The sequence below is a fragment of the Lissotriton vulgaris genome, chromosome 10 (genome assembly GCF_964263255.1).
Source record: "Lissotriton vulgaris chromosome 10, aLisVul1.2, whole genome shotgun sequence".
NCBI classification, from domain to species: Eukaryota; Metazoa; Chordata; class Amphibia; order Caudata; family Salamandridae; genus Lissotriton; species Lissotriton vulgaris.
In genome coordinates, this window is record NC_141698.1 from 1103941235 (window position 1) to 1103969228 (window position 27994).

The 27994-nt window shown below is 47.0% G+C and overlaps 1 protein-coding gene and 1 long non-coding RNA gene across 2 annotated transcripts in view; one reads left to right on the plus strand and one right to left on the minus strand.

The window, feature by feature from the left end:
• The window catches only part of LOC147689389 (vitelline membrane outer layer protein 1-like), a 32399-nt gene extending 14306 nt beyond the window's left edge, over positions 1-18093 (plus strand). Inside the window, exon 3 of the mRNA XM_086942189.1 lies at positions 17267-18093. Within this exon, the coding sequence (XP_086798315.1) occupies positions 17267-17564 (298 nt within the window). The 3' untranslated portion in view covers positions 17565-18093. The remainder of the gene's footprint in view (positions 1-17266) is intronic.
• Positions 993-7541, minus strand: LOC147689390 (uncharacterized). Its single transcript, XR_015300726.1, has 4 exons — positions 4555-7541; positions 4064-4308; positions 2988-3942; positions 993-2437 (listed from the first exon to the last, which is right to left on the minus strand). It is a non-coding gene; the product is annotated as an uncharacterized LOC147689390 (long non-coding RNA).
• Positions 18094-27994: the final 9901 nt, after the last annotated feature.

The following is a 27994-nucleotide window of genomic DNA, read 5'->3' on the forward strand; positions in this document are numbered from 1 at the left end:
AAATTTTAGTTATACCTATAATTTTAGATTTTCTAATGTTTGTGTAAGTTTAAGTTGGTTTTGAATACAAAGAAGAAATTAAGTTTTCCTAACTAAAACTTATCCTTAACCTTTGGTTTTTCATGAAATATACATATTCATATTAGGCTATCTGACTGGGCAGAAGAGAATAATATCTTGAGTGATGTCCTGGATGGATGTAGGGTGAGGAGGTCGACTGCAGACCAATGCGTCAACCTTCATTTAATTATCAACAAATATATGGTGGCTCGGTCTGAACCTCTACATCTAGCATTTATGGACCTGACGTCTGCTATTGACAGGGTGAACCATGCGAAATTGTGGGATTTGCTCAGGGATTTGGGGGTCAATCCTAGCATTGTAGCATTAATATCTGGTCTGCATTCATCAAACTCAGCCTCAGTGCTTTTTTAGGTCTCACTGAGCCATCGCGTTAGCGATGCTCTGCAAGAGTTAAGTAAGGGCTTTCAAAAATGCTCCCAAAGTTTGTAGGCGGATCGGGTACAGTGCATGTGCGCCAGGCGCGCGCACCATTTGTCCGCCTGCAGCTTTTGGGACAACTTTCGCGGCCGCTTTGATGTTCTCAGTGAGCCCCGTGGCCACTGAGAACATCAAAGCGGCCGCGAAAGTGCACACCATTTGCCACCCCCTCCCTTATCCCACTTCCTGCTTGTTCTTTTAGTGTTCCGAGAGTGTGAATGTGGTTTCTCGTCCTCTCCTTTGTGTGCTGTTAAGTCCCCAAACACTGCCCCCCACTTCTGCAAGGTCCATGTTGCTGCCTCAGCCCACCCCACGTAATCCTTTTTTCTTTTTTTAAAAAACTTTTTATTGACTCGCCCAACCTCAGATCCCAACTGTTTCCTGTGTTGTCTTCAACCCGCTCCCCCTATCAGCTCTTCCACTGCCATCATCGTCCTCAAAGCCTAGCAGCTGCCACTGCAAATAGGCTGCGCACTTTTTAAAAACATGCTTTGGTTTTTGGTTTGCATTTGCAGCGCACAATGCGCGCTTTCATTTTCACAATGCAAACTTTGCTGCGTGACACTGCTCCTACTGCGGAAAGCTCACCCAGACAAGACTCTTAAGACACCACTACTGTCTTAGACCTGCAACCCTGCTCCAGCAGAAGGATCTTAAGCACCAGATTAAATTACCTTTTGCCATTCGAGTGCTACCTCGCCTAGAAGTAAGGCCTGTTGGTGCCATGTGTTGCAATTTGGCGCTCTCTTGTGGCGATTTGTAATGGTGCAGTAATGCGGTTGTCGGCACTCGCCTTAATGCAGCACTGACCCTGCCACCAATTAGCGATTAGCTGTAATTATTTACACATTCTACCTCTTATTAAGCCTCACCCTCCCATCAAAGTATAATACATTACCAAAGCAATATAGGGAATTTATAAGTTATTAAAACACTCCTCGTAAAGACAAAGCTGGGCACAACAGCTTTAAAGTATCCTGCAGTGTCGGGTGTATGTGTGGGAGCAGGATGGGACAGAAGCGCTTTTGTCGCCAGGTGTCTGAAAGTTGCTTCCAGTGATGGGAATAAACAACGGCGTTATTTCCGGCTGTGTTTTGATACGTTCCAAACGGCAGCTAAATAGGCCGGATGAGGGCTGCGATCGAGGACAGTTCTTGCTGTGTTCGCAGTTATTACAGTTCTCTGTTCCCATACTGTACAATTGAAGCAGCCTTGTGTGTTTGTTTTTCCACCTTGATTTTTTCAAGGCTGTGTATCGTATGCTATCTACAAATGGGGTCTCTCCTGTGTGTTGTGAGCTGGCTTCCTCTCGTTTGTTGTTCTTAACTGAATCAAGTCTTCGTGTATCAATTAAAAACGGGCAATTAAATGCTTGAATGTTCTTAAAATGATAGCACACAACATACAGTTGTGCGAAATTATGTTAAGACAACGCTCTTTATGTAGGAGGCTCGGAAGTACCCGAGTTGGTAAGTACCAGGACGTATAAATATCAGCAAGGATCAATTAGGTATTCTGTGTAACAACTACTGTTTTTCTAAGTGCTGTAAATAGTGTATGTTACTGTCACTCTACTAATGTGTATTCAGTTCACCGCCCTCAGAAGGGGGACGGTTGAGCGGACCTTTTCGGGATTCGAACTGTGGTCTTCATAGCGCTGCATCGATGTTTGCCTCACTGAGCCATCCTTCAGAGAGAGCATCCCTCAAAAACAACCGTTGAATCTCTTTTGCAGTTTCCATGGCTCTTCCTTTACATATTTTTCTTCCGGGTTTCATCTTGTACATTTAAGCTGTTGCACCCTATCCTTGTGTGATTTTTTAAATTACTTTTAAGGTACATAGGTGTATGGAAATCCTATTGGCACTCGCCTTTGGGGGCCTTACTGGCGGACATTGCTTACCTGTGCCACATAATTATAAGCTACAGAATTACACTGCGCTCAATGCAACATACACTCCAAAGACCACTCAGTGTCACATAATTACACGCCACATAATTACACTGCACTCAATGCAACATACACTCCAAATACCACTCAGTGCCACATAATTACACGCCACATAATTACACTGCACTCAATGCAACATACACTCCAAATACCACTCAGTGCCACATAATTACACGTCACATAATTACACTGCACTCAATGCAACATACACTCCAAATACCACTCAGTGCCACATAATTACACACCACATAATTACACTCTACTGAATGCAGCACACACTCCACACAATACCACTGTGCCACATAATTATATGCTACATAATTACACTGCACTCAATGCAACATACACTCCAAACAATACCACTCAGTGCCACATAATTACACGCCACACAATTACACTCCACTGAATACAACATACACTCCTCATAATACCACTCAGTGCTACATAATTACACACAACATAATTACACTCTACTCAATGCAACATACACTCCAAATACCACTCAGTGCCACAAAATTACACGCCACATAATTACACTGCGCTCAATGCAACATACACTCCAAAGACCACTCAGTGTCACATAATTACACGCCACATAATTACACTGCACTCAATGCAACATACACTCCAAATACCACTCAGTGCCACATAATTACACGCCACATAATTACACTGCACTCAATGCAACATACACTCCAAATACCACTCAGTGCCACATAATTACACGTCACATAATTACACTGCACTCAATGCAACATACACTCCAAATACCACTCAGTACCACATAATTACATGCCACATAATTATACTTCACTCAATGCAACATACACTCCAAATACCAATCAGTGCCACATAGTTATATGCAACATAATTACACTGCACTCAATGCAACATACACTCCAAATACCACTCAGTGCCACATAATTACACACCACATAATTACACTCTACTGAATGCAGCACACACTCCACACAATACCACTGTGCCACATAATTATATGCTACATAATTACACTGCACTCAATGCAACATACACTCCAAACAATACCACTCAGTGCCACATAATTCGACGCCACACAATTACACTCTACTGAATACAACATACACTCCTCATAATACCACTCAGTGCAACATAATTACACACAACATAATTACACTCTACTCAATGCAACATACACTCCAAATACCACTCAGTGCCACAAAATTACACGCCACATAATTACACTGCACTCAATGCAACATACACTCCAAATACCACTCAGTGCCACATAATTACACTGCACTCAATGCAACATACACTCCAAATACCACTCAGTGCCACATAATTACATGCCACATAATTACACTCTACTGAATGCAACACACTCCACACCATACCACTCAGTGCCACACAATTATATGCTACATAGTTACACTGCACTCAATGCAACATGCACTCCAAACAATACCACTCAGTGCCACATAATTACACACCACACAATTACACTCTATCTATCACCCTCACTCTGTCTATCGCCCTCACTCTATCTATCGCCCCTCACTCTATCAATCTATCGCCCCTCACTCTATCAATCTATCTGTCTATCACCCTCACTCTATCTCTCACCCTCACTCTATCTATCGCCCTCACTCTATCTATCGCCCTCACTCTCTTATCGCCCTCACTACATCTATCTATTGCCCTCACTCTCTCGCCCTCACTCTATCTATCTATCGCCCCTCACTCTATCAATCTATCTATCTATCGCACTCACTCTATCGCCCTCACTCTATCTATCTATCGCCCTCCCTCTAGCTTTCTATTGCCCTCCCTCCCTCTATCTATCTATCACCCTCACTCTATCTATTGCCCTCACTCTATCTATCTATAGCCCCTCACTCTATCTATCTATAGCCCCTCACTCTATCTATCGCCCTCACTCTATCTATCTATAGCCCCTCACTCTATCAATCTATCGCCCTCACTCTATCACCCTCACTCTCTCTATCTATCGCCCTCCCTCTAGCTATCTATCGCCCTCACTTTGTCTATCACATCACCACAGCATCACTCAGCACCATGACAGCATCACTCAGGGGCACCACAACATCACTCAGCACCACCCCAGCATCAATATGTGCAACCATTCAACAAAAACTGGTTCAAATATGTTCTCTCAATGTTTCAAGCTTTATTACAAATGTCACAAAAGGATGTTAATATTTCACTTCTGTTCCTGGATTTTCTTCACAATAAAATACACTGAACATAATCTTCACAAAAGTTATTTACAAACGTTTAAGCTATTGCCATTATAGATTACAATAACTTTTATTTTAATAAAAAAAACTAAAAGCCATTGTTATTTGTAATATCAATACATGTAAGTCACGTAAATACGACACATATTGCATTACAAATGCTGTAGGTGTCACATTTGCGAAAGTTAAAAGTATTGGCATTGTAAATGACAAAGCTATTAATTTCGCTATTTTCAAAACCAACACATAAATAAAAAATGTGTCATTTACAAGACCAATAGCTCAAACTTTCCTAATGCAAGACCTATTGCATTGCAAATGCTTGTTTTTTTAAGGCATGTCTTTGTAGAAATAAAATAATAATAACAATTTAGCCTTGCGCAATTTACCCAGGCCAGACTTTTGCTGGTCTACGTGCTTTTTACTTCCCTATTCAGTAGAGTCTGCGGGGCTCAGTGCATGCAGCTCTGCAATGAAAGCCAACACACAAGCCTTTGAAGTCCATGATATATTGCAGCAATTTAGAGACAGGTAAAGGCAGTAAGGCGCAGATCTCACAGAAGGGGCGGGAAGCACATTCTAAAGGACGACTGCAGGCGACGGTGAGAATGTTGACCATTCCTGGTACATTGATTTCTTTTTCTAAACCCTGCCTTAAGGAACGCCCCTTAGCACCTTTTCTGAATGTGCCTTGCTCAGTGAGCGCATGCCTCCGACTCAGCAATGGGCCCGCAACGCAGCCCGCGGCCTGCTCTAGCCTCCAACCCCCCAACGTGAATCACAGCTTCCTGAGACAGCGCTTCTCCAACAGCCACATTTATGAGAAATATTTCAGTAGCTACGTGTTCTAGGGTCGTTTTATTAGCTCTTCTTAATTGCCCAGGAGTACACCAACTTGAGCATCCCAAGGCACAGACTGGAACCACTAGAAACGGAGTTGTAGACATGGCCTCAAATGCGCCAGGATTCCTTTAACGAAACGGGTCTGAAGATTCCCGAGGTGGATCTGCTGCTGAGCAGAGCATGAGAGCAGGAGGTCGACTCACTTAACCGAAAACTGCCCATCTACTCTGTGATGCAAGCAGATTTTTTATCTTGGCCCGTTCTAAAGCATCCAAAATGGCCTTTTCCCTTCTCAGAGTTTCTATCCTCATAAGCAGCAGTGACTGGCAACAGGAATGTTTAATACATGCCAATGAACTTATCACAGGTGGTTCCTTCATCTACCCCCAGCAGAGACCTTTACAGAAGAGGTGGCATTCAAAGGAGGCGCTATCACCCGGCGGCTCTAAACCCATGCTTCTTGTGTGGCTGGCTGAGACATGGGGCAGCAGGGCACACTGCTCCACACCGTGCCAGCAGCGCCTTCCCTGAAGTAGTTTGCCAAGTGATTACCTTGTAGTGTTGATGCCCAATCCTACAGATGCCTTTCTCAAGGCGTCTTACAATTCCATACAGAATTAGTTCTGCTTAGCAACTTAACCCCTTCACTGTGGCGACTATTCCGCCGTAGTGCTAAGGGGCGGGCGGAAGAGCGGCGGGTGCATGCTGGTGACAAAACCGCCCTGTCACCAGCGTCGGTTGAGCTGTGCTTATGACTGAGCGGTTTCGTCATGGCCCCGCCGCTCAATAGAACGCCCAGCGCAGGCGCGGAATTTGCGCCGCGCAGGCGCGGAATTCGCGCCGCGCAGGCGCGTCGGGCGGGCCATGACGGAACCGCTCCGTCATCAGCACAGCGCCACCGCGGCTGATGACGGAGCGGTTCCGTCATCAGCAGGGGAGGGGTTAAACAGTTGCATATAGACTATGCCAAGTAATCTGCAGTCCACAGCATTAGAAGAAACCATCGGTTGACCGCTAAAGTTGGCAGGGGTCCTGGCTTCTATGGTGGTCACGCTTTAAGCAGTTGTACTCATTTCATAGAAGGATGACAACAGATTTTAAATTGCGTACATTTCCATGCAAATCACTCAAACACATGGAAATGTGCACTTTTCTTAATAACAAGCTCTTGCTTCTTCAAGTTACTGGACCACCACGCATGTAATACTTTTAAAATGAAAACATTTTAGCTGAGTTGGGGGCATGATGTGCACATCATTAGCGTCTGCGGCCTCCAACGTTTGCCTTAAGCAATCTCTTTGTAGTCATAATAGTTAATAATGCTCCATTTAGCACCCAGAAATGCTGGGTATACGCTTTACTTCATATAATAAGGCACAGCAGAAGATTCAGAGATTTCAACGCATAGCTTAACAAGCATTTGCAATGCAATAGGTCTCGCGAAGCTGTTCTCCAAACTCTATTTCCAGTTCGGCACAAACGCCTGACACGCTCTGTTGTGACCCTTTTGATGCACGGCGTGGGTGGAAAACATGAACTTTTTATTGTTATTTTCGTGTTGTGCGTTTTAACAGACACACTTCGAGGCTGTTCTTGGCATGACGTCAGAGGGCTTCTCTTTCATCTTTCAAAAGTTATTATTTGGTGACTTTGCAAGGGAAGTTATACCATAGAAGCAATCTACAAATATATGTAATACAAGAAGTGCGCAAACTTTTTTATTATCGCACACACCCTTTGTAAGCACTGGTTTAATGATCTTTAACAGAGTTATAAGTATGTGCTCAGCCCCCCAACCACCCACTCTAACAATCACAGGAGGATATTAAGTAGATTTATTTCTTGAATAGTAGTTTGGTACGCGCACACTGCGCGCTCCTAGCACTAATGTCAGAACCTACGCAACTTAAAGTTAATGCAAGAAGTCTGCAAAAAATGTTTTTATCGCACACACCCTTTGTAAGCACTGCTTTCATGATCTTTAAAACTGCAAATAAAAAAAAAAACGCACACTCCTTGTAAGCACTGCTTTTATGACGTTTAAAACTGCACAAATATCCCTGAACGCCAACGCCATTTGCTGCAGGATTATGTTGACGCGAGCGAGTACAACACCCAGTGGCAATGGCAGTATATTCGAACCATTGTCACAATGAAAGTTGAGCTTTAGAGTACTCACCCTACCTGCAAATGCCTTGCATTAATGGCTGACTCACTCTCACTGACTATCACACTCTCACTGACACTCTCACAGACTCTCACTCTCTCACACTCTCACTGACACTCTCACAGACTCTCACTCTCTCACCGACACTCTCACTCACACTAACTCTCACTCACACTGACTCACTCACACTGACTCTCACATTCAAACTGACTCCTTCACACTGACTCTCTCACTAACTTACTCTCCCACTCTCTCACTCACTCACTCACTCACTCACTCACTCACTCACTCACTCACTCACTGTCACTAACAGACTCTCACTGACCAACTCGCCCACTCTCTCTCACTCACTGACTGACTCTCCCACTCACTGACTCACTCACTCACTGTCCAGACTCTCACTGACCCACTCACCCACTCTCTCTCACTCACTGACTGACTCTCCCACTGACTGACTGACTCTCCCACTCACTCACTGACTCTCCCACTCATTCTCACTCACTGACTCACTGACTCACTCTCAACACATATTGCATTACAAATGCAATAGGTGTCACATTTGCGAAAGTTTAAGCTATTGGCATTGTAAATGACAATGCTATTAAAACCAACACATAAATAAAAAATGTTTCATTTAAAATGCCAATAGCTCAAACTTTCCTAATGCGAGACCTATTGCATTGCAAATGCTTGTTCTCAAAGAGCAGCATGTACACAATCATTTTCAACAAGCTGTGGGGTTCGCCAGGGGTGCATACTTGCACCTTTTTTGTTCACTTTGTATGTGAACAGGTTATTGTCCTGCCCCGCTCCTATTGGTCTCAGCCGACTGCCCTAGTATTAGGAACAGATTTCAACCCGTTTTGCTATATGCGGATGATGCGGTCCTGATGGCTTGGACCACACAGGGGTTGGACTTACTGCTGACCAAGTATGTGTCTTTTATGGGATTCCTGGAACTCTCGGTTAATTTTTCAATGTCCTATCTAATGGTAGAGGGCCCAAAATCCACAAACAGCAAGACCATCAAGGTATCCAATTTTGCCTTGGCCAAAGTCATGGCCTTGCCTTATCTTGAAGTATTATTTGACGTTAAAAATTGTTGGAAATCCCTGGTGGATGCCAAAAGATCAGAGTCCGTAAAAACTATGGCGGCATTTTTTAGTTTTGCTGAGAGATTTGGGTCCAGGGCACCAGGGGTTCTTTAAAAAATGTATCAAGCAAAGTGTATTGCACAGCTGCGCTATGGCAGCGAAGTTTGGGGGTACACTAAGGTGGATCGGATTCAGACTATGGAGAACAACTTTCTGTGCAAATTGGCCCAGGTCCCCCAGTCCACTACTGCGTTTCCTGTGCATGCGGAATTGGGGATTGACCGTGTCTCATACCTAGACGCCCTAAACCCGCTATTGTGCTGGATTAAGATTTTGAGGAGGGAGGAACTGAAGTTGAGTCTGTTGATTCTTGCGGATTATCTGTCTCGGACCGGGTAATTAGTATACCATGGATTGCTCACGTTAAGGCTTTCTTTTTTAGGTCTTGCCTACGCACCGTGCATGCGATGCATAGGAGACCTTTAGCCGTTGTGCAGCTCTTTTTCAAAGCACATACTCTTGCTTGAGGCGGCATATGCCTTGCGGGAGTGCGCAGCGGCGCACCACAAGCACGGGTATGTGCTTTGAAAAAGAGCAGGCTGTGCGCGCATGCACGCACGCATGCACCTTCGCCATGCTTTTTTAAAAGATTCCTTTAGAGCGCGCGCGCGCACCACTCCTGGGCTTGTTAGCTATGTCACATAGCATGAACTTTCCCACAGAAATAGGAGTGATTCGCCACAGTCACAGACTACTTGACACTTTTTATCTTTGAAACAGGGAGCTGTGCCGGATTGACAGGATGCTGAGTCCAGGCCGTGTTCAGACCGTGCTCCCCATGTTACATGGGCGGCATTTGTAGTCACTAAGCCTTACGGCCTCCCCTGAAAGCTCTGCTCGTTTTGGGCTTGAGCTGAGCCAGAGCCAAGGGTCAGGCTCGGGCTGGGCTCTGGCCCGGCTCGAGCGTTCAACAGGGGTGGGGGAATCGTATCGCCCGACGCCCGAACCAAGTAGATTTTAATTATGGGCAAGAAGATTTATTGTCTATTTTGTCCGACGGACAAGTAGACATGAAATCACAAAAAATATATGAGCTGCGGGTGCTCTGGGGTCACAACCAATTAGAAATGCTGCCAGAAAGCCTTTGGATGCCTTAGATTGGCTGGAAGCCCATGACTGGGCTCTATCTAGCAAGTGATTGGTGCAGGAATCTTGAGCTATGGTTCAGTGTTCTAGGACGGATTCACACTGGTGCAGGCCACCTGCTCTTGGAACACAGCTGCCGAACGTTCAAGGGCAGGCCCCGAGGCAGGAAATACTTTCTGCTGCCAGGTCCCTGCACTGTGCGCAGAGTGGCCTGGTGGTCTCTCTGCTGCTGATTGCTGCATGCTCGATCTCCCTGTCCAGTGGGATCTGTCGAAGGCAGGCCACATATCTTTGGTGCGCTGCTGCGCACTTCCTGGAATCATGAGCGGGAAGTCGGCGTCTCTGACACAGTGACACTGTATGCATCCCCCAACAGGTGAGTCAGTCAGATAATGAGTTTTGTGGCCGTCCGAGTCTGAAGAAAAGTATGTTAATTGTAATTCTGCGTGCAATGGTCTGGATTCAGTGAGCGTGGGGGCAGGGTTAAATGTGTGTGGCATGTTAACAATTTACAATAAGGTGGAAACCTCTCCTATATTAATGTAACAATGGAATCCGTGCAGCGTTGAGGAGTGAAAACACGATGAAAGTAAGTGTACTATAGAGAGACATTGACCTTTACTTTGTCTCTGCTTTTATGGATGAGGTCGCATTTGGGGGCACGGAGCAAACAATACTACTCTAAACACCTGGAAAGCTTACAGAAAATGCAGACGCTGTTAATAGAAACATTTTTTAAATTGCATAGTTTTCCTGGTGTAAAATAAATCAAGCTAAAGTTCAATAAAGGACACGTCACTTATGCAGCAGGCAGAAAGTATCTTCGTATTCCAGGCAAAGCTGTGAGTGCAGCGTATTTCACCCTGCCCACTGACATGTGATCCACTCTTGGCATCTGAAACGTCGCAATGCCCACATTTTTGCCCAAGATTAGGTCTCCTTTACCAATACCCTCCGCTACAGTCTATATTGCCTTTTCCTTATTTCGTTACCTCCCCTTTCGCTTCATGGCTTCTCGTTTAATCAGTGTCCACAAGTTCTCTTTTAATCTTGCCACTGCAGCAGAGGAAAAGCCTCACGTCCGTGTCGATTTTTATAGGCTTAATCCTGTCAAGAAACGGATTATTCTCCACATTTTGGGCCCATTCCTGTAAGCCTGTAACTTTTATTTGGTTGCATTTCTCGTCTCTACTCTTACTGTAAACAGCCCCCACCATTCATAATGCTCTGGCAGTTTGTGCTAAATAAGCAGAGCCACTGTAATGAAACGGCAGAGAAGGTCTAAATTATGCGGCAGAGTTGACTAGATTATATAGCCACAGAAATGAGAATTATGTAGCATAATGCAGCACATTTTTCTTGATAGTATTACTTTATTATTTTGACATATGTACACATTAACACTGCCTGTATAAATGTTTTGCCTCATTACTTTCAGATTAAGACCTAAATACACCAATATCAATGTAAAAGAGACCAGTCACTACTTGTGATGGGCTTTTCCTCTGGCTGTGAAGCAGGACATGTTACCTCCTTTTTAGTAACGTTTGATCTGTTTGAGCTAGCATTTACATTTTTTGTTAAAATATGCAGTTTAGGCAGCATGTGTTGGATTATATGGCAAATTATGTGGAGAAACGCCTCAGGTATAGAATCTCATAATTAGAGTGCCTCTATATAAAAATCATGTATATACAGGACCTGCCATAAGTGGGGGACCATCTTTCATGTGGAACAATATAAAATGGCTGACATTGCTGGAGCGAGCTCAAGATAAAGCAGAAATGATCAAAATACAAAATTGTAGGTCTCACAATCACGTTTTATTGACAACTGGGTACAAATAAACAATGTTCCCACCTCAGAATTGTATGCAATCGCTGTACTGTTGCATTTATATTGCACAGTTACGCCAGCAGTAAAAATAAGCCCATACCAGATCCAAGGAAAAGTGACTCTGCCACCTGTGTGATATTGATCCTATCTAGAGATAAAGGATTGTTTTTCTTTCCCTACATGATTTGCCAGTGGGTGCCTGTCTTTGTGCCTTCTTTATGCAGTGCCCATTTTCGACTATCCAAGCATCATCCCACAGACCCTCCGGATGCTCAGCTTCTGAAATAAAGAAACTGATTGCACAAGTTGCTGCAATGTTAAAACCGTATCTTTGACCAGGCTTTTCAATACTCGTATGTCAGCATTCAGCAACAGAACTGGAAGGACTTCACGGAAGAAAAGGGTGGTCAATTGGGTGCTGGGGAGTTTGAAAGGAGAGAGACAAGTGGCAGAGAACTTGGATTTTAAAGAAAAAAAATTGTACTTTACAAATCTCAGTGAGAAAAACGTGCACATCTATTGCTGACCTGCACCTCTTCATGTTAGGGAAGCTTACTCTGCTGGTGCCATTACTAACCAGTACTGTGCACGAGAGAACCCTGTACTACTACTGCCAGAGCTGCATATGCCCCTTGTGTGGTAGAAGAATGTGGAGTTGTAGCAGTGAGTGCACAATAATATAATCACACCTTACCTCGCCAGGAGTGTAAAAGGAGAGATTGATTTAACAGTCCTTTGCTGCCTCTTGTGTATTTGTACTTGTGGATACTGCTTCAGTGAACTAAACACCTCTGCTATGTTATTTTTGCTGCCCCATGAACAGTTCAGAAGCTCCGCCGAGAAGTGGTTATCCTCATCCGTACGTTTATCAGAGCATGATCACATGGGAGTATTTTTGAAACTGGACAGCTATGAGTTGGCCCTAGGATGGAGAACACCCTTCTGCCCTGCAGGTTCATATTCCAACACAAATTTGTCACATGCATACTGGTTAATAATTGAGTCCAGTGCACACAGACACATCTGCACACATGCTGCACATCCAGCCAGTACAACAGTTGCATTTAAGGGTGTATGACTAAGCACTGCATAATTGGACTTGCATTTGCAGTATATATGGCACAGTATGTGCACTGATTGCCGTGAAGACCCCACCGTGTTGATTTATGGAATCAGTGGGGCAAGCAGATATCTTCTCAGGACAAGTAGATTTCTGTAACATTTTGTCCATTGGCCAAGTAGATTATTGACAAATTTCCACACCCCTGGTTCAATGACTCTCTCATCGCTATCCCTACCTCGCCTTTCTTATTCTTCCTCTCGGTTTACCTACATCACCTCCACTGTCATCCTCTCTGTCACTCCACGTCACTCCTCTCTCTACTGCATCTCTTTTTCCCCCACAAAATATTTGTGGGCCTTATCTTTCTTTCTATTCTCATCACCTCTTTCCTCCCTGTGTATAGCACAGCCATGCCTCTGTATCGGGCCTCTTTTTAACTCTACTGCTCCCTCTCATCCTTTCTATTCCGGGTTGTTTCCTTTCTACCTCTAATGATCTCTCCTTTTGACTTTAACTGAACATTGCCTCCCAGGTACCCGCTTCTCCCTACCCCTTCCCACCCAATCTCCTGTTCTCCAATACAACGTACTTCAACACATCTGTCTCTTTACCCTTCCTCTCTCTATCTTCTCTCGTTTTCTCAGCTCTCTTACTTCCTGTTTTTGACTACCCTCTTTCTCTCCACCTCCCGACCCTCTACTTCTCTCTCTACACCTTTTGTCTCTCCCTTCCAGTCACCCCTCTTTCTAGAACCGTTCCACGGAGCCTTTCAGGCTCCTTCCTCCCCTCTCTCTTCCTCACCAGAGGCGGAGTGCATTGATGACTGAGGTGTAGGGCGAGGGAGAGGAGGCTTATGCACGCTTGTGCCCACAGCCAATCAGCTGCAAGCGTGGCTTGGCAGCATGGGCATGGAATGTTTCATAAAGAAGGCTGCGATTATAATGACACATGCCACTGGCGCCCACAGCCTATAGCACATGTGGGGCCTGCAGAAGTTTTCCCGCTTCCCTTCTGACGCTAGTAAACATATTTTACGAACAAGGGACTCTTTCACAATATTTAATGTGAGGTGGCCACCACCACCACATCCACCACCACCACGTCCACCACCACGACCATGTCCACCACGTCCACCACCACATTCACCACGTCCACCACCACCACATCCACATCCACCAACACGTCCACCATCATGTCCACCGTCACCACCACGTCCACCACCACCACCACGTCCACCGCCACCATGTCCACGACCATGTTCACCACCACCACGTTCATCACCACCATGTCCACCACCACATCCACCACCACCACGTCCACCACCACCACGTCCACCACCACATCCATCACCACCACGTCCACCACCACCACCACATCCAGCACCACCACGTCCACCACCACAACCACCACATCCACTACCACCACCACATCCACCACCACATGCACCACCACCATCACCACCTTGTCCACCATGTCCACCACCACCAAGTCCACCACCACCACGTCCATCACCAACACGTCCACCACCACCTCATCCACCACCACCACCTCATCCACCACCACCACCAAGTCCACCACCACGTCCATCATGTCCTCCACATCCACTGCATCCCCCACCACCTCGTCCACCACTTCCACCACCACCACGTCCACCATCATCACGTCCACCACCACAACCTCCACCACCACCACCTCCACCACCACCACCTCCACCACCACCATGTCCACCACCACCACATCCACCACCACTACGTCCACCACCACCACGTCCACCACCAGCACGTACACCACCACCACATCCACCACCACCACATCCACCACCACATCTGCCACCTCCACCACCAAGTCCACCACCACCATGTCCACCACCACGCCCACCACATCCACTACCACCAGCATGTCCACCAGCACATCCACCACCACCACCACCACCACGTCCACCACCACCACGTCCACCACCAAGTCCACCACCACAACGTCGTCCACCACCACCGCCACCACATCCACAGCCACCACATCCACCGCCTTCACATCCACCACCACCACCACATCCACCACCACATCCACCACCACCACCACATCCACCACCACGTCCACCACCACCACCACCACGTCCACGGCCACCACATCCACCGCCACCACATCCACCACGTTGTCCACCACCACCACCACATCCACCACCACCACCACGTCCACCACCACGTCCCCCACCACCACCCGTGATGGGTAAAGTGTCACTGGAGGGCAAGGGTAATAGGAGTGTCAACCCCGGCTGTACATGGGACATTTAAGGATGCATTGGGTGCGAGAAGATGGGAATAGGGGCTAGAATTATTACACCAGACCCAAGATACATTTTGAAGAGGCGCAATGTCACAGGGGCTCCTGTAAAAGCACTCGCAGCATCTCTACCTCACAGTGGCATACCTGCACGAGCCACTCACTTAAAATAATCATTAGCATAGCCAATAGGTCTCGCCTTTGGGACCTTATAAGTGTTAGCCATGTAACACTTGATGTTGTTGCACCAAGGATATTGTGCTGGCTAACTAAACACTTATAAGGTCCCAAAGGCGAGACCTATTGTCTATGCCAATGCTTGTCTCTCTAGGTAGGCCTGATATTTTTATGAATCCAACTGTTCCTACTGCCCATGAGTTGGTAACTGTTAAAAAATTGTTCCTGGAATGCTTCCGTTTAGAGAGAGGAAGCTTAGAACTTCAGAAGCCAACAGTTAGGGGTCACATGCTTCTAAAAACTGTCCAGGGGTTGGAGGCATACCTAGGCTTGGTTCGCTCACAGCATATCAGGTTTTTCCTGGGACAGTTTAAGTTAAATCTATTGCATCATCTTTTAGCTTCCCCGTGTGGGTGGATTCGGCCTGAGGGAAGGGCATCCTGCGGCTGCGGCAATATGTCTCTGCAGAATTTGCTCCATTTTATAATGTTCTGCTCTTACTTCAGTTGGCCGAGAAAGCATTTTCTAATCCCTTTGTTGAAATCATTGCATTTTAAACAGGCTAGGCCCGCTTTGATGTATTTAAAGACGCTACCCACGGAGTGGGTGACTTTTGCTGTTTTATCCTTTTTACGGGCTGTCTGGGCATCGGGGGAAACAACCTGATTAATTGTTTTATGAGCTTCTTGTTTTTATAAATAACTCTACTGTCTGATCTAATTGTTATCTATGCAACTGATCATATTATTATGGAACTGCATTCTTTTATGGTGATTTTATCTACTGAATAAAGGTTTATTGAATTCAATACAATACATATACATACATAATTCCGTTATTCACAGCAACAAGCTGTGTCAATACCAGCAATTACATTTTTGATAGAAAATACAAACAAGGTCTATATAAACATATGCAATATTGTACCTACTGGTAATTATAAGTTGATAAGATAAAAAGGAATTTAGATTTAGTTTAAATGTAAGGTATATGTGAAATAAAGGTAAATTATTTATTAAAGTTGGAGTAGGAGATAGAGAGAGAATACTATTAGAAAAGATCACGTTGTCTTGGAAACCTTCTTTGTTTTTAAAGTCCAGATGTGCTATGCTCTGATCCAGTAGTGCTATGCCCATAATCCACATGTGCTATGCTATGATTCAGATGTTTTAAGCTTGTGATCCAGATGTGCTATGCTTTGATCCAGATGTGCTATGCTTTGATCCAGATGTGCTATGCTTTGATCCAGATGTGCTATGCTCTGATACAAATGTGCTGTTCTCTGATCCAGATGTGATATGCTCTGATACAAATGTGCTGTTCTCTGATCCAAATGTACTATTCTTTGATCCAGATGTGACATGCTCTGATACAAATGTGCTGTTCTCTGATCTAGATGTGCTATGCTTTGATCCAGATGTGACATGCTCTGATACAAATGTGCTGTTCTCTCATCCAGATGTGATATGCTCTGATACAAATGTGCTGTTCTCTGATCTAGATGTGATATGCTCTGATACAAATGTGCTGTTCTCTGATCCAGATGTGCTATGCTTTGATCCAGATGTGACATGCTCTGATACAAATGTGCTGTTCTCTGATCTAGATGTGCTATGCTTTGATCCAGATGTGACATGCTCTGATACAAATGTGCTGTTCTCTGATCCAGATGTGATATGCTCTAATACAAATGTGCTGTTCTCTGATCCAAATGTACTATTCTTTGATCCAGATGTGACATTCTCTGATACAAATGTGCTGTTCTCTGATCCAAATGTGCTATACTTTTGATCCAGGTGTGTTATGCTTGTGATCCAGCTGTGCAATACCTTGATCCAGATGTGCTGTGCTCTGATCCACGTGTGCAGTGCTCTGATCCAGATATTCTATGCTTGTGATCCTCAAAGCACTGTTGCTGAACCCCACATGGAGACTTCTCATGAAATGTTCTCTTGTACCTCTTTCCAGCTTTGGCAAATGGTCGCGGGTGACGTGGTGCCCGGCTGGATACCTGAAATCCTTCCAGTTGAAGGTGGAGGAACCCCAGGGTGCTCTGGACGACACCGCCGCCAACACCATCAAGTTCCGCTGCACCTCGGGCGCCATTATTGAAGGGGAGGTGGGAGACTTTGGTCAATATGGTGGCTGGAGCAGCGACTGTGCACGCGGTGGCATCTGTGGCATAGAAACCAAGATGGAGCCCTACGGTGGGGCCTTTGTGGACGACACAGCCCTCAACGATGTGCGCTTCTACTGCTGCGAGTAAATCAGAATGTGATGTGTCTGGATTTGTAGATTGGACAGGTCTAGGCTTTAGGGTGTTGCAATGTGCAATAAATCACATTATAGATCAGCTGGCATTAGTTGTCATCCTTTGAACCTAAGACCAGGGCTTTAAGTGGATGAAAAAACTAGGGGGGGTCTGTAAAAGGGCTGTTGCCAAAATACTTAAGGGTGTGGCTTAAAACACTGTGCGAAACATCTGTGCTTAGCATAGGGTGCCCCCGACTTGTATTTTGCTGCTTCTGTCCTTGCATCCAGATATAAAATACAACAAGTCACATTACACCTACAAACAAGCCAGGACTATTGGCTGTGTCAATGGTTGTTAGTTGCATAAGCAACAACTATGACTTCTTTGAGAATAAATTTGGGCTCCTGGTTTTATGGTATTTATTTTTTTGCCATTTCCGTCTGTATTCATCCATATTTATTTTGGGTTTTGTGTAAAAAGTATGCTTAAATTAGTATATTTCCACATTTATTTAACCAATAAATATGTACTCATGCTTAAATGCCTGCCAGGTTTCAGTGCTGTGTACACCCGCAGAAGATAAATCAGAGAACTTAGATGAAATTATGCAAATTTCAGTATTAGCCTTGCGCATATCTACTGCTGTTGAAGCCTCTTTTCATAAAATTCCTTTCTTTTTAACCCTCTTACCTATCACTCCACACATCTATTGGCCTGGCACTCATGGCAGACAGTATGTAGAGTTACTCAAAAAGCACCCCATTTTCCGTTTGTCTGCACATATAAAGGTACGGACAGACAAGAAAATGAATGTTTTGTTTCTGTATTTATCGGTAAAATCAGCGAGACTTAAATACAATGTGACAATCCTTCAGTTCTGAAATGATGAGACTGTGAAAGAGCTGTGCCGAGTCTCTTTGAAGTTGCAAAGGCAGTGAAGGGGGCGCTGCTGCTGCAGGGGTGAGATGTTTGTTTCACCCGGAGGGAGAAAAATGGAGAGCCCGATAAAGCCCCGTCTCGACACATCACCCCAAGTCAGGTCATCCCTTTAGAAGGGCAGCAGACATGTTCTTATTGCCCCGGTTGTGTGAGATTGAGGCCCTTTGGGGGTAGCACCGTAAACTCAAAACTCAACTCAAGAGATGACAGACAAACAATGTGTGTGTGGTTGTGCCTTGTGCGCAAAGGAGTCCTGAATAGTCACAATGTTCCGGTGAAAGGAAGTCGGTAAATGGCGAGTCCATTCTGTGGAATGAGATGGACCCCTGGCTGCTTACAAGGTACAAGTATTGCACGACCTGGGGGGCTTCGGAAGCATCCGATGTCTTGATGTCTTCATGCAGTTTCCCCAAGCAAACAAAGTGCTCCAAGTTTCTTTCTTGGGATCCTGGATTTCCCTTAAGTCTTGTTTCCACACTGTAAATTATACAAAAAGCAGGTGAGAGAAGCAACCTTTAGGCGGATACGAACCCCTCTTGACCAATGTACACACATTCAAAAGATTCCTTTTCGTGTTTCTATTCCTGATGCTGTGTTCATGGTAATGGCAAACTTGTCCTAAGAGACTTTTCCAAGAATGCTGAGACTATCACAAGAAGCCTGTTGTGGGTCTATTACATTAAATGCTCTCTTATCTGGGTACAAGGATTACAAAGATCTTGAGTGAGTGTATATAAGACAACAGCACAGAATCTAGGTCCAGACACACAGGGCGAAGGGGCAGTCACTTTGGATGAGGGATGTAAACATAAGGAATCGCGAGGCTTGTTGAGGGAACAGGCATACAACTCTGAAACAAACTCTCAGGAGAGCCCAGCGCGGTCCCTGGAAGCTGGGGTAGTGGGAGAAAGCTCACCGAAGGGCCTGTGGCTGTGGGTCCAACCGCTGAGGACCCACCCTGTGCGGATCTTCACATCCTCAGGTAGCAACCAGGTGAAACCAGGACCGCATGCACCACTGCAAGCACCTGCCTCTTTCCAAGGGAAACATCACCCACTAGAAGAGAAAATGGAAACTCAAGTGAGATGTGAGGATAAAAGACATTTAATATGCAGCGGCAACACCACACATTACAGTGGAATCAATCTATTGCGCTGAAATACTAGGCCTCCCTGTTGTACACGTATGTCCACAAAGATCAGAGGATTGGTCACTTGCCCACACATATGATGCCACATGTGGAGGGGGTTGGGGTGCAGGCCCAGACATTGTCCAAGTAGGTGGGGGCATTGTACTGCTTGCTGGTGGGGGTCAGTTTCCTGCCTGCAGTTCTTTTAAATGAATCCTCGAACCCATCTGGTCCTCATATTAATAGTGCAGTGAAATTAAAAGCAGCTATACATTTTCTGCAAGAAGCAAGCATTGGTTACCGCAAAGCTATAGCTAATGAGACCAGTTGGATTGAAGACATAACTTCCTCAGATGCCATTGCCAAACACGGTTATGTCATCACATTAATATCTAAACACTCTGGACTTAGATTTATCACATTTGGAACATGATGATGAAGGGAGATGACTTATCACCAAACCTAAAATTGCCATAAAGATGTATCCCCCATAAATGTATACGCTCCAAACGCTGGATGTCTGAGATTCTCAGAATCAATGAATATAAAATTGTCGCTCCTTGTCATGATGGCCCCACCATACTTGGAGGTCAATCAATCAATCAGGAGTTTGTTAAAGCGCGACTACTCACCCGTAAGGGTCTCAAGGCGCTAGGGTTGGGGGGAGGGGGGGTGCAGGTTCCATTCCATCAAGGAGGGGGTCTGTCGAAGAGCCAGGTTTTGAGGTTTCTTGCGAAGATGGGGAGCGATGTTGTCTGTCTGAGGTGGAGCGGAAGGGCGTTCCATGCTTTGGCCGCGAGGAAGGAGAAGGAGCGGCCTCCCGATCTGGTCTTTCTGGTGCGGGGGACCACGGCAACTTCTACTCCTCCCATAAACATAACAATGTCTGGAGGTGACGCAACCCAGATGGCAGGGAGATTACCTTTTTCTCAGCCACTCATCAAAGCTACGTGTGTATTGACTACCTACGAGTAGCGTGTAGGCTAATACAGTCGGCCACAAAGACATCCATAGAACCTAATGTAATGTCAGACCACATATGTGTCACGCTATCCATACAAAATGTCTCCAACACACTCAGAAACAAATCTTGGCACATGAATTGTTGGAGCATGAAGCTGATGACAATGAGATAAAGGAACACATAAACTCTTCATTCAGGATTATAAGGGTTTAGTTTTGCCCTCTGCAATAATCTGGGCACCTTAAAATGCTACACTGAAGGCCAAATGAGATATATCGAGGGGCAACAGCGAAATTATAATTAAATTAGATAGCCTGTGCTAAAAAATCAAAGATATAGAATAAACAAATTGGCAAGCCAAAAAATGTAAATACCTGGACGCATACAAATGCCTTAAATACAACAAAATTGTAAGCATGAGGGCTCCTTTATGGGTATAGTCACAGATAATGAAACTATATTATCTCAACAAAGCAGGGAAACCTTTGCTGTTTATCTAAAATAAAAAAAATAAAACATCAATGATCTCTAGCATTAAGGTATCATCTGGAAAAATCTTGACAAAAAATAATGGCATTATAAGGGTATGCAAGAATTTCTATGCCACCCTAAGTAATTCTATAATAAAAGAAAAAAGCTTAAAATTCGTAAGCAACATTGCTATAAACAACTGTCTGAAGACAAAATCACCTTCCACAACGCCCTTGAAAAAGAAGAGATCACCATGGTCCAGGTGGTTTCCCGAGTTTGTTGCGTGGTCATTGACCCACTAGAAGCTGCTCTCAAACACTTACCTCTCATGCAAGAGGTTACCAGAACAGCTGCAGAGGCGACTATTATTGTCACACCAATAGTGGACAAAAAACATCTAAAACGAGGCCTGTATCCCTTATCAGTATGGACACAAAAATATAAGCTAAAGTGCTAGCTAGATGTTTAGAGAAGTTAATCCCAAAACTAATGCATACATCACAATCGGGATTTGTCAAAGGTAGACTTGCCAGCAAAAACACTTGGGGGCCAATTCACAGAACTAATCTGAGACAAAATCCTAAACTTACTACTTTTGGTATTCACAGAAGGCACTAACGGTTTTTGGTATTCACAGAATGCACTTACAACTCCTAACTTTACCCCGCACTCGGCCGGAATTTCTGCACCCGGACCGTACTATCCGCACCCAGACCGTACTCTCCGTACTAGGGCCGTACTCTCCAGTTTTTAAGCCGTATTCTCCGACTGGGGCCGGATAAAGTATAATCAATGGGCCGGATAGCAATTTTTACAAAAAGGAGCATTGGGAATGTGTGATAAATGGTAGAGGAGGTCATGAAAAACAGTTTGGGCAGGGAAAAGGGTATGACCAGTCACTACATCATAACCCAGAAAAGTTTTCTCCTTTGCATCATGGTACATGCAGTGCACAATTTGCGCTCCCCTCAGGGATGACTGTGCAGTCAACACTTATGTTATTTATTTCTATTAATAATAATGTTGATCCTTTACGCTATTTAAAAACTTTCGTTATGTTGCTGATATCATCAGCCAGGTAGTGATCCTTTCACACAAACACTATCCGGTGGAGTGGCTATGGAGCCAAACATGGCAGACGCGTCTCCTTAGAGCTCTGCAAGTTCTCCCCTTCTCAGGGCCATTATCCTGCTGCATCCTGACCCCTGTTGCCGCTACCAGCGGTCATTCACCGCGGCGCACACCGAGACCCCTTTGGCAGAGTTTGTCAGTGGTAGAAAGCCAAGAGGACCCGGAGCTGTACCAGATCGGCGGCCGCCGCGCGCTGGGCCATGGGCTAGGTGGGCCGAGCCACGACTGCTGCTTGCTGCGGCCGCTGGAAGCGACTACTGCAGAGGCGGCTGCCTGCCTTGTGCTGCCCCGGGTAGGTGTGTGACACTGTCCGCACCCTCTGGAGCAGCTGTGGTTGAGCGGATCGGGCGGATGGCCCGCACCGCCACGTCATTGTGGTGGCCCATCCTTCTGCCTCTCTAAGCACCGGCGCCTACGTTGGGGAGGCTCCGGTCGAGACTGCCCAGTGCACCATCTGGGACCGATCGTCCTGTCCTGGGGCTACGGATCCCCCTGCTGTCGGTGAGACCATGTGGGGGTGCGCCAGGAGTCCTGGGTCTGCGGCGGTGACTATCCGCGCCCTGCCTGTGTGGACATCGATGAGCGGCAGCCTTCCTGCTGGGTTGCTGGTGCCACACATGGATTCCGAGCTTTGCCGGTGAGTGGCCCAAACTCTGTTGTGTGGTGCCCCGTTGATGCCCCCTGTGCCCACTTCCCGGGTGGGGGCGGTGCGACGTGAGGCCTGTGGACTTGGAACGGCCCTGCAGATTGCGCGTGGTCTTGGGGCTGTGTGTGTCCAGACTACACCATCAGCTGTTGCCCTCTCCCCAGGAGGGACTCCATTCTGCTGCGCCTGGGCTCTGGAGGCAGGCCCTTCCTGGATCGCCTAGGGCCTTGGAGGGCTTCTCCTGCAAGCCGCCTCGGGCTCCGGTGGGTGTGAATGCTAGAGGCGCTGGGAAGGCACACTGAGCTCGGACCTGGGGCTGAGTGACTCTTGCCACTACTGACTACCTGCCATCCTCTATCGGCCTCCCCCTACATATCTACTCTCTGCGGGCCCCTTCGGTCTGCTCCTCCGGTCGCCATGGGCAAGGATAAGCATGGTGCGGTGGCCCCCAAACAGAAAACCATGCCCCCGCTGGGAAGGAGGCTGCCGAGGACAGCGACGTTGCTTGCGGCGATCAACCAGTCACAAACAGCTCTCGAGGCCCAGATCGGGGCAGTCGGCTCCGAGGTGTTGTTTCTTCCTCAGGATCTTCGGAAGACGGTGGACAGAATCACGGAGGCTGAGACAAGGGTCTCCACAGTAGAGGACACTGTATCAACCTTTCAGAAGAATGTAGACAAACTCGCCACGGTCTCCCAGGAGCTGGCGTTGCGGGTTGAAGACACGGAGGGTAGGGCCCGCCACAACAGTATCCACTAGGTAAGTTTTCCGGAGGGCTGCGAGGGGACATAGATGGATGACTTCCTTTCGGGTTGGCTTTGGGCGCTGCTGCCACCAGAGGCCATGTCTCTCTGATCTGTGATCCAGAGGGCCCACCACGCTCTGACCAAGAAGCCGCCTCCCGAGGAGCGCCCGAGGCCGGTGATCGCTCCTCAACTATGCCAATCGAGATGTCATCCTTCGGTATGCCTAGCTCCATAAAGACAAAATGACCTTTGATTCTCGCTCCATCATGGTCTTCCCTGACTATACCAGGCTGGACCTGCAGCAACGTCAATCCTTCGTGACGGCCAAGAGATGGCTCAGAGAGCTGAACTTATCCTACGGACCGTTGTTTCCCGCCCGGATAAAAGTGATCTACAATGCCAAGACTCTCTTCTTTGACACCCCAGAGGAGGTATTCACATGGACGGATGAGAAGCATGACCTCAAGCCACACTCGCCGATTCATATGGACTTGGAATCCTCGCAGGGCTCATATCGGAGCGGTCGGCAGGGAAGGGACACTGCTGTGAGGCACCATAGATCCCACTCCTATTGGCAAGCCCAGGGCCAGTCGGGTTCTGCGGACTAAGGTTGCCTTGGCATATGGACATATCCTCTCTTGTTCTCCTTCAGCAGCAGGGCGATGTAGGAGGTGGTGGCTCCCTGTTGGGTCGCTCCAGATCCTGCGGGCTGGGGTCTCATCACAGGCAAGGGAAGGTGTCGGACATTGTAGGCCCTGATCATTTTGGGTAATGTTGGGTGATGTTGGGTGGCCGTGCCCCTAGGTGGTAAGGGGAGAGGGTGTGGGTATTTGTGATTGGCGTGAGGATAAAGGGGAAAAATAGAGAGCAAATCACATGATTTAATAATTGGACAATATTAGGTTTATGTCTTAAGCCACACGTTTCACAATAGTATCAAGAGAACAAATAGCCATGTTTAATGGTACATCGCTGTTGGACACAAACAAGCAAATAGTGCAGATGTCGATGTTGTGAAACAGTTTCATCCTCCCGAATAGAGAACGGTGCTGAGGGGAGGACATCCATAGTCTGTGTACCAATGGTACAGGTCGCCACCACATGGTTGCACCGAGGCCCCTTTTGTTGTTTTGGCTTCAGGGGACCCACACCCTTCTTGTGGCTCCAGGTGCCTTTGCCTTCGTACCCACTAAGGGGAGATTGGAAGTACGGGTCCTAGAGGGTATACTAAACCCACCAGGAGTTTCCACATGTGGTGCTGTTAATTCATAATGAACGGGGACCGAAGTATCCGGGGTAACCGGTGCCGTCCCTTGAATGATGGGAAGTGGACAAATTTGATGTTGGGTTCTACAACCCGAAATATGCATGCCTAGTGAGGAACACCTCTGCAAAGATGAAGGATCTAAAGTAAGCCACCTCTCCGTTAGCTCAATCTCGTGGTAAAGTAATGCTTCCGCCCCCCTGATGAAAGCATCCAATGTCCCCTTGGCTTCCTTAGACTTACTCACTGCAGGATTACTCATGATTGGGTTAGAAATGTGCGTCACCACCAGGAGAATATTTACAAATCTCAGAACACACAGATCACACAGGCAGAAGGAAAGGAAACACGACTGTACCTGGAGTTAGTTGGGTCTGAGAGTGTTGAGTAAGGGCTGTTGTTAGTGGGTAGGTGCAGCCCAGCCACCTTTGGGCCCAGAGGGGCGTGGACGGACCTGCCCTTGGCTTGGGCTTCACCATGGGCACAGCCTAGGAGCTTCTCCGCGTGGATCCCGCGCCACAGGCATGGCGTCCTCTTTTTGAGCGCATTCGTGCACTCAGAATCCTGGGAGATGCAGTCCCTGACTGCTGCTGGCGACAGTCTTGTGGGAGCACAAAGGTGGAAATAGCGTAGTTAGGCAGTCATTTTTGGAATCCCTTTGTTACAGAGATGTTATCCACATGTGAAATAGTCTACTCCAACTCTCTCTTTCTCATCCCAGTTGTGCCAGGACCCGTGTTATGCTTCTGGAAGCTACTGGTCCCCAGAGATGAGATTATGGGTTCTGTATCCAATGGGATGGTGGCCAATCCCTTGGCAGTGCTACTGTATTCCCAGGATTATCCTACAGTTTCTTCTCAGCTTAAAGTTTGCTCTCATTCCCTATATATGGAATTACAGGCAGAGGGGATTACGCTACATCAATCGAACCCAGTGCTATTGTTCCTTTTGGTCATATTTACTCATTGGCTTAGTTGCAGGAGAATTGTGGGAATAGACTATTGCACCATCTTCATCACCTGCTCCCGCACCATTGTTCTTTGTACCTAAGAAGGATCAAGGTCTTCTTAAGAGGGCCCCAGTTCGGAGGGATAAGCACAAAGCGTATAAAGCCCCCTTGGCAAACTTGCAGGTCTATATTGTAGATGAATATTATTGCAGAGATGAATAGAAAGGCACCACACATTAAAGAGGAGGAAGAGGCACGCGTCATATCCAGGAGAAATCCAGCCGAATCTCCAGCTACTAAGGATCAAAAATCAGCGACAAACTATAAAATGGGGTTGTCACAAGGGACTGTCCTCATTGGTCATCCCAGTGACTGTGCAAAGCAGCTGCTTCTGGTGACGAAGGGTATTGCGGCCGCCCAAGCATATAAGAATGGGATACTGAACTTTGGCACATCCTTGGGAAGGAAAAGATTACACTATATGTACCTGCCTGCTTTCAGTGATGTATTGAGGTGCTACTACCCTCTGCTGTGCATTACACCAGCCTGTGGGGGTCACTATACCATATGTGACGAATCTGCTATGTAGAGCTTGGCTGCCAGAGCTCAGTGTGCTGCAGGGTGGGTCTGCTGTCTATGCATGGAGCATTAGAAGGCCAATCCAAAATGGCGGTAACCATCCTGGGAATCATGGAAACGCCGGAAGCATTCAATCTAAATCCAACATTGTCGGCTACTTTTTTCTCATGCCCACAGTTCATGGGTAGCTGTACAAAGTGCATGGTCACTGGTCAGTCGGTGTGGGTGTAAGTCTGAGTTCTGCAGGCCACTGTTGGACAGGCCACGTGAAGGACTTGCTTCCTCCCCGCATGACAGGGCCCGAGCCCGGCCCTCCAGGTGTTATCCACGAAAAGCCACCCGCTCCCCGTCTCATACGGGACTCCTGCCCCCGGACCTCTCTGCATCATGGGGCCGCATCACTACCGGCCCCCTCGCCCGGCCTGGCCGCCATCTTGAACACTGCACCACGCGGCCGCGTGGCCTCAGATCGACCCTAACCCTGGGCCTGGCCAGGCCCGACATCCCGGCACCACCATCCACCCAGGAGGTGAACGGACCACTTGACAGGTCAATGGGAGAAAGAAGTGTCAATGGCTCTCCCCCGCCAGGTGCCGATCGCCCCCAGCTCCCCCGGGCGCTGGCTCCACCCCCCTGCTGGGTGTCTGGACTCCCTCATCCCGGACCTCCCGACCTCGAAGTGCGAGGGTCCGGACATCAAAGGGGGCCAGACCTATAACTGGGGCAGCTCCAGAGCAGGAAGGCAGTTGTATCCTGGAGTCGAGAGACGCAGTGAAGAACTCATCCTTGACGGACTACTGGCGCTGCCGTAGCCCTGCCTTGCGAACTATTGTCCTGCCTGCTGGCGCTGCCGCAACCTTCTGAAACCTTCATCCTCGTCGGGACCTGCTGGCGTGGCCGCGGACCGTTTGTAACTACCACCTTCATCGGGACCTGCTGGCTTCGCCGCGGACCGTCGCTACCTTCGACCATCCCGGGACCTGCTGGCTCCGCCGCGGCCCGACCATCTAGAACGCCGAGCTCGAGGATTGTGAGCTATCCATCTTATCATTGCATCTACCAGATTGGTAACAAGACTGTCCCGCTACCCCTTTTCCCAACCAAAAGACTAGAACCGAGGGGACCCCTGAGTCCAGACCTCCTTGTACCATCCTATCGTACCTAAAGATTGCTTATAAAGAACGTTAAACCTTATCTTTGTGTGGTGTACATCTGTGGGGGAGAAGTTACTCGTCTGTACGATCGCTGGAGACGGCTCTCCCCGGAGACCTCTCCCCTTATTCTCGGCCGACCCTCCCGGTCCGTCTAACAGCCACCAGCTGTGGTCCCTTAGTTGAGTTAGAGGCAGTTGTCTTTCATCCATTTTGCTATGAAGGTAATGGCATCTCAGAATGTTGGTTTTGGCATTGAAGGGGTCATCAGTGAGTGAGAGGATCCATTGAGTGTTGTCTGCATAGGGATTATGTATGCAAAGCATGTATGTGATACAGAATTGTCTGTGACAGAAGTATGTTGGTCAGAGTACTTTATAGATGTAAAATAGTCTCTTATGCATTAAAGAACAAGAACTTTTTAGGAGATGGAGTGTTACACCAAACACCCAATAGCAAGAGGGTGAGTGAGA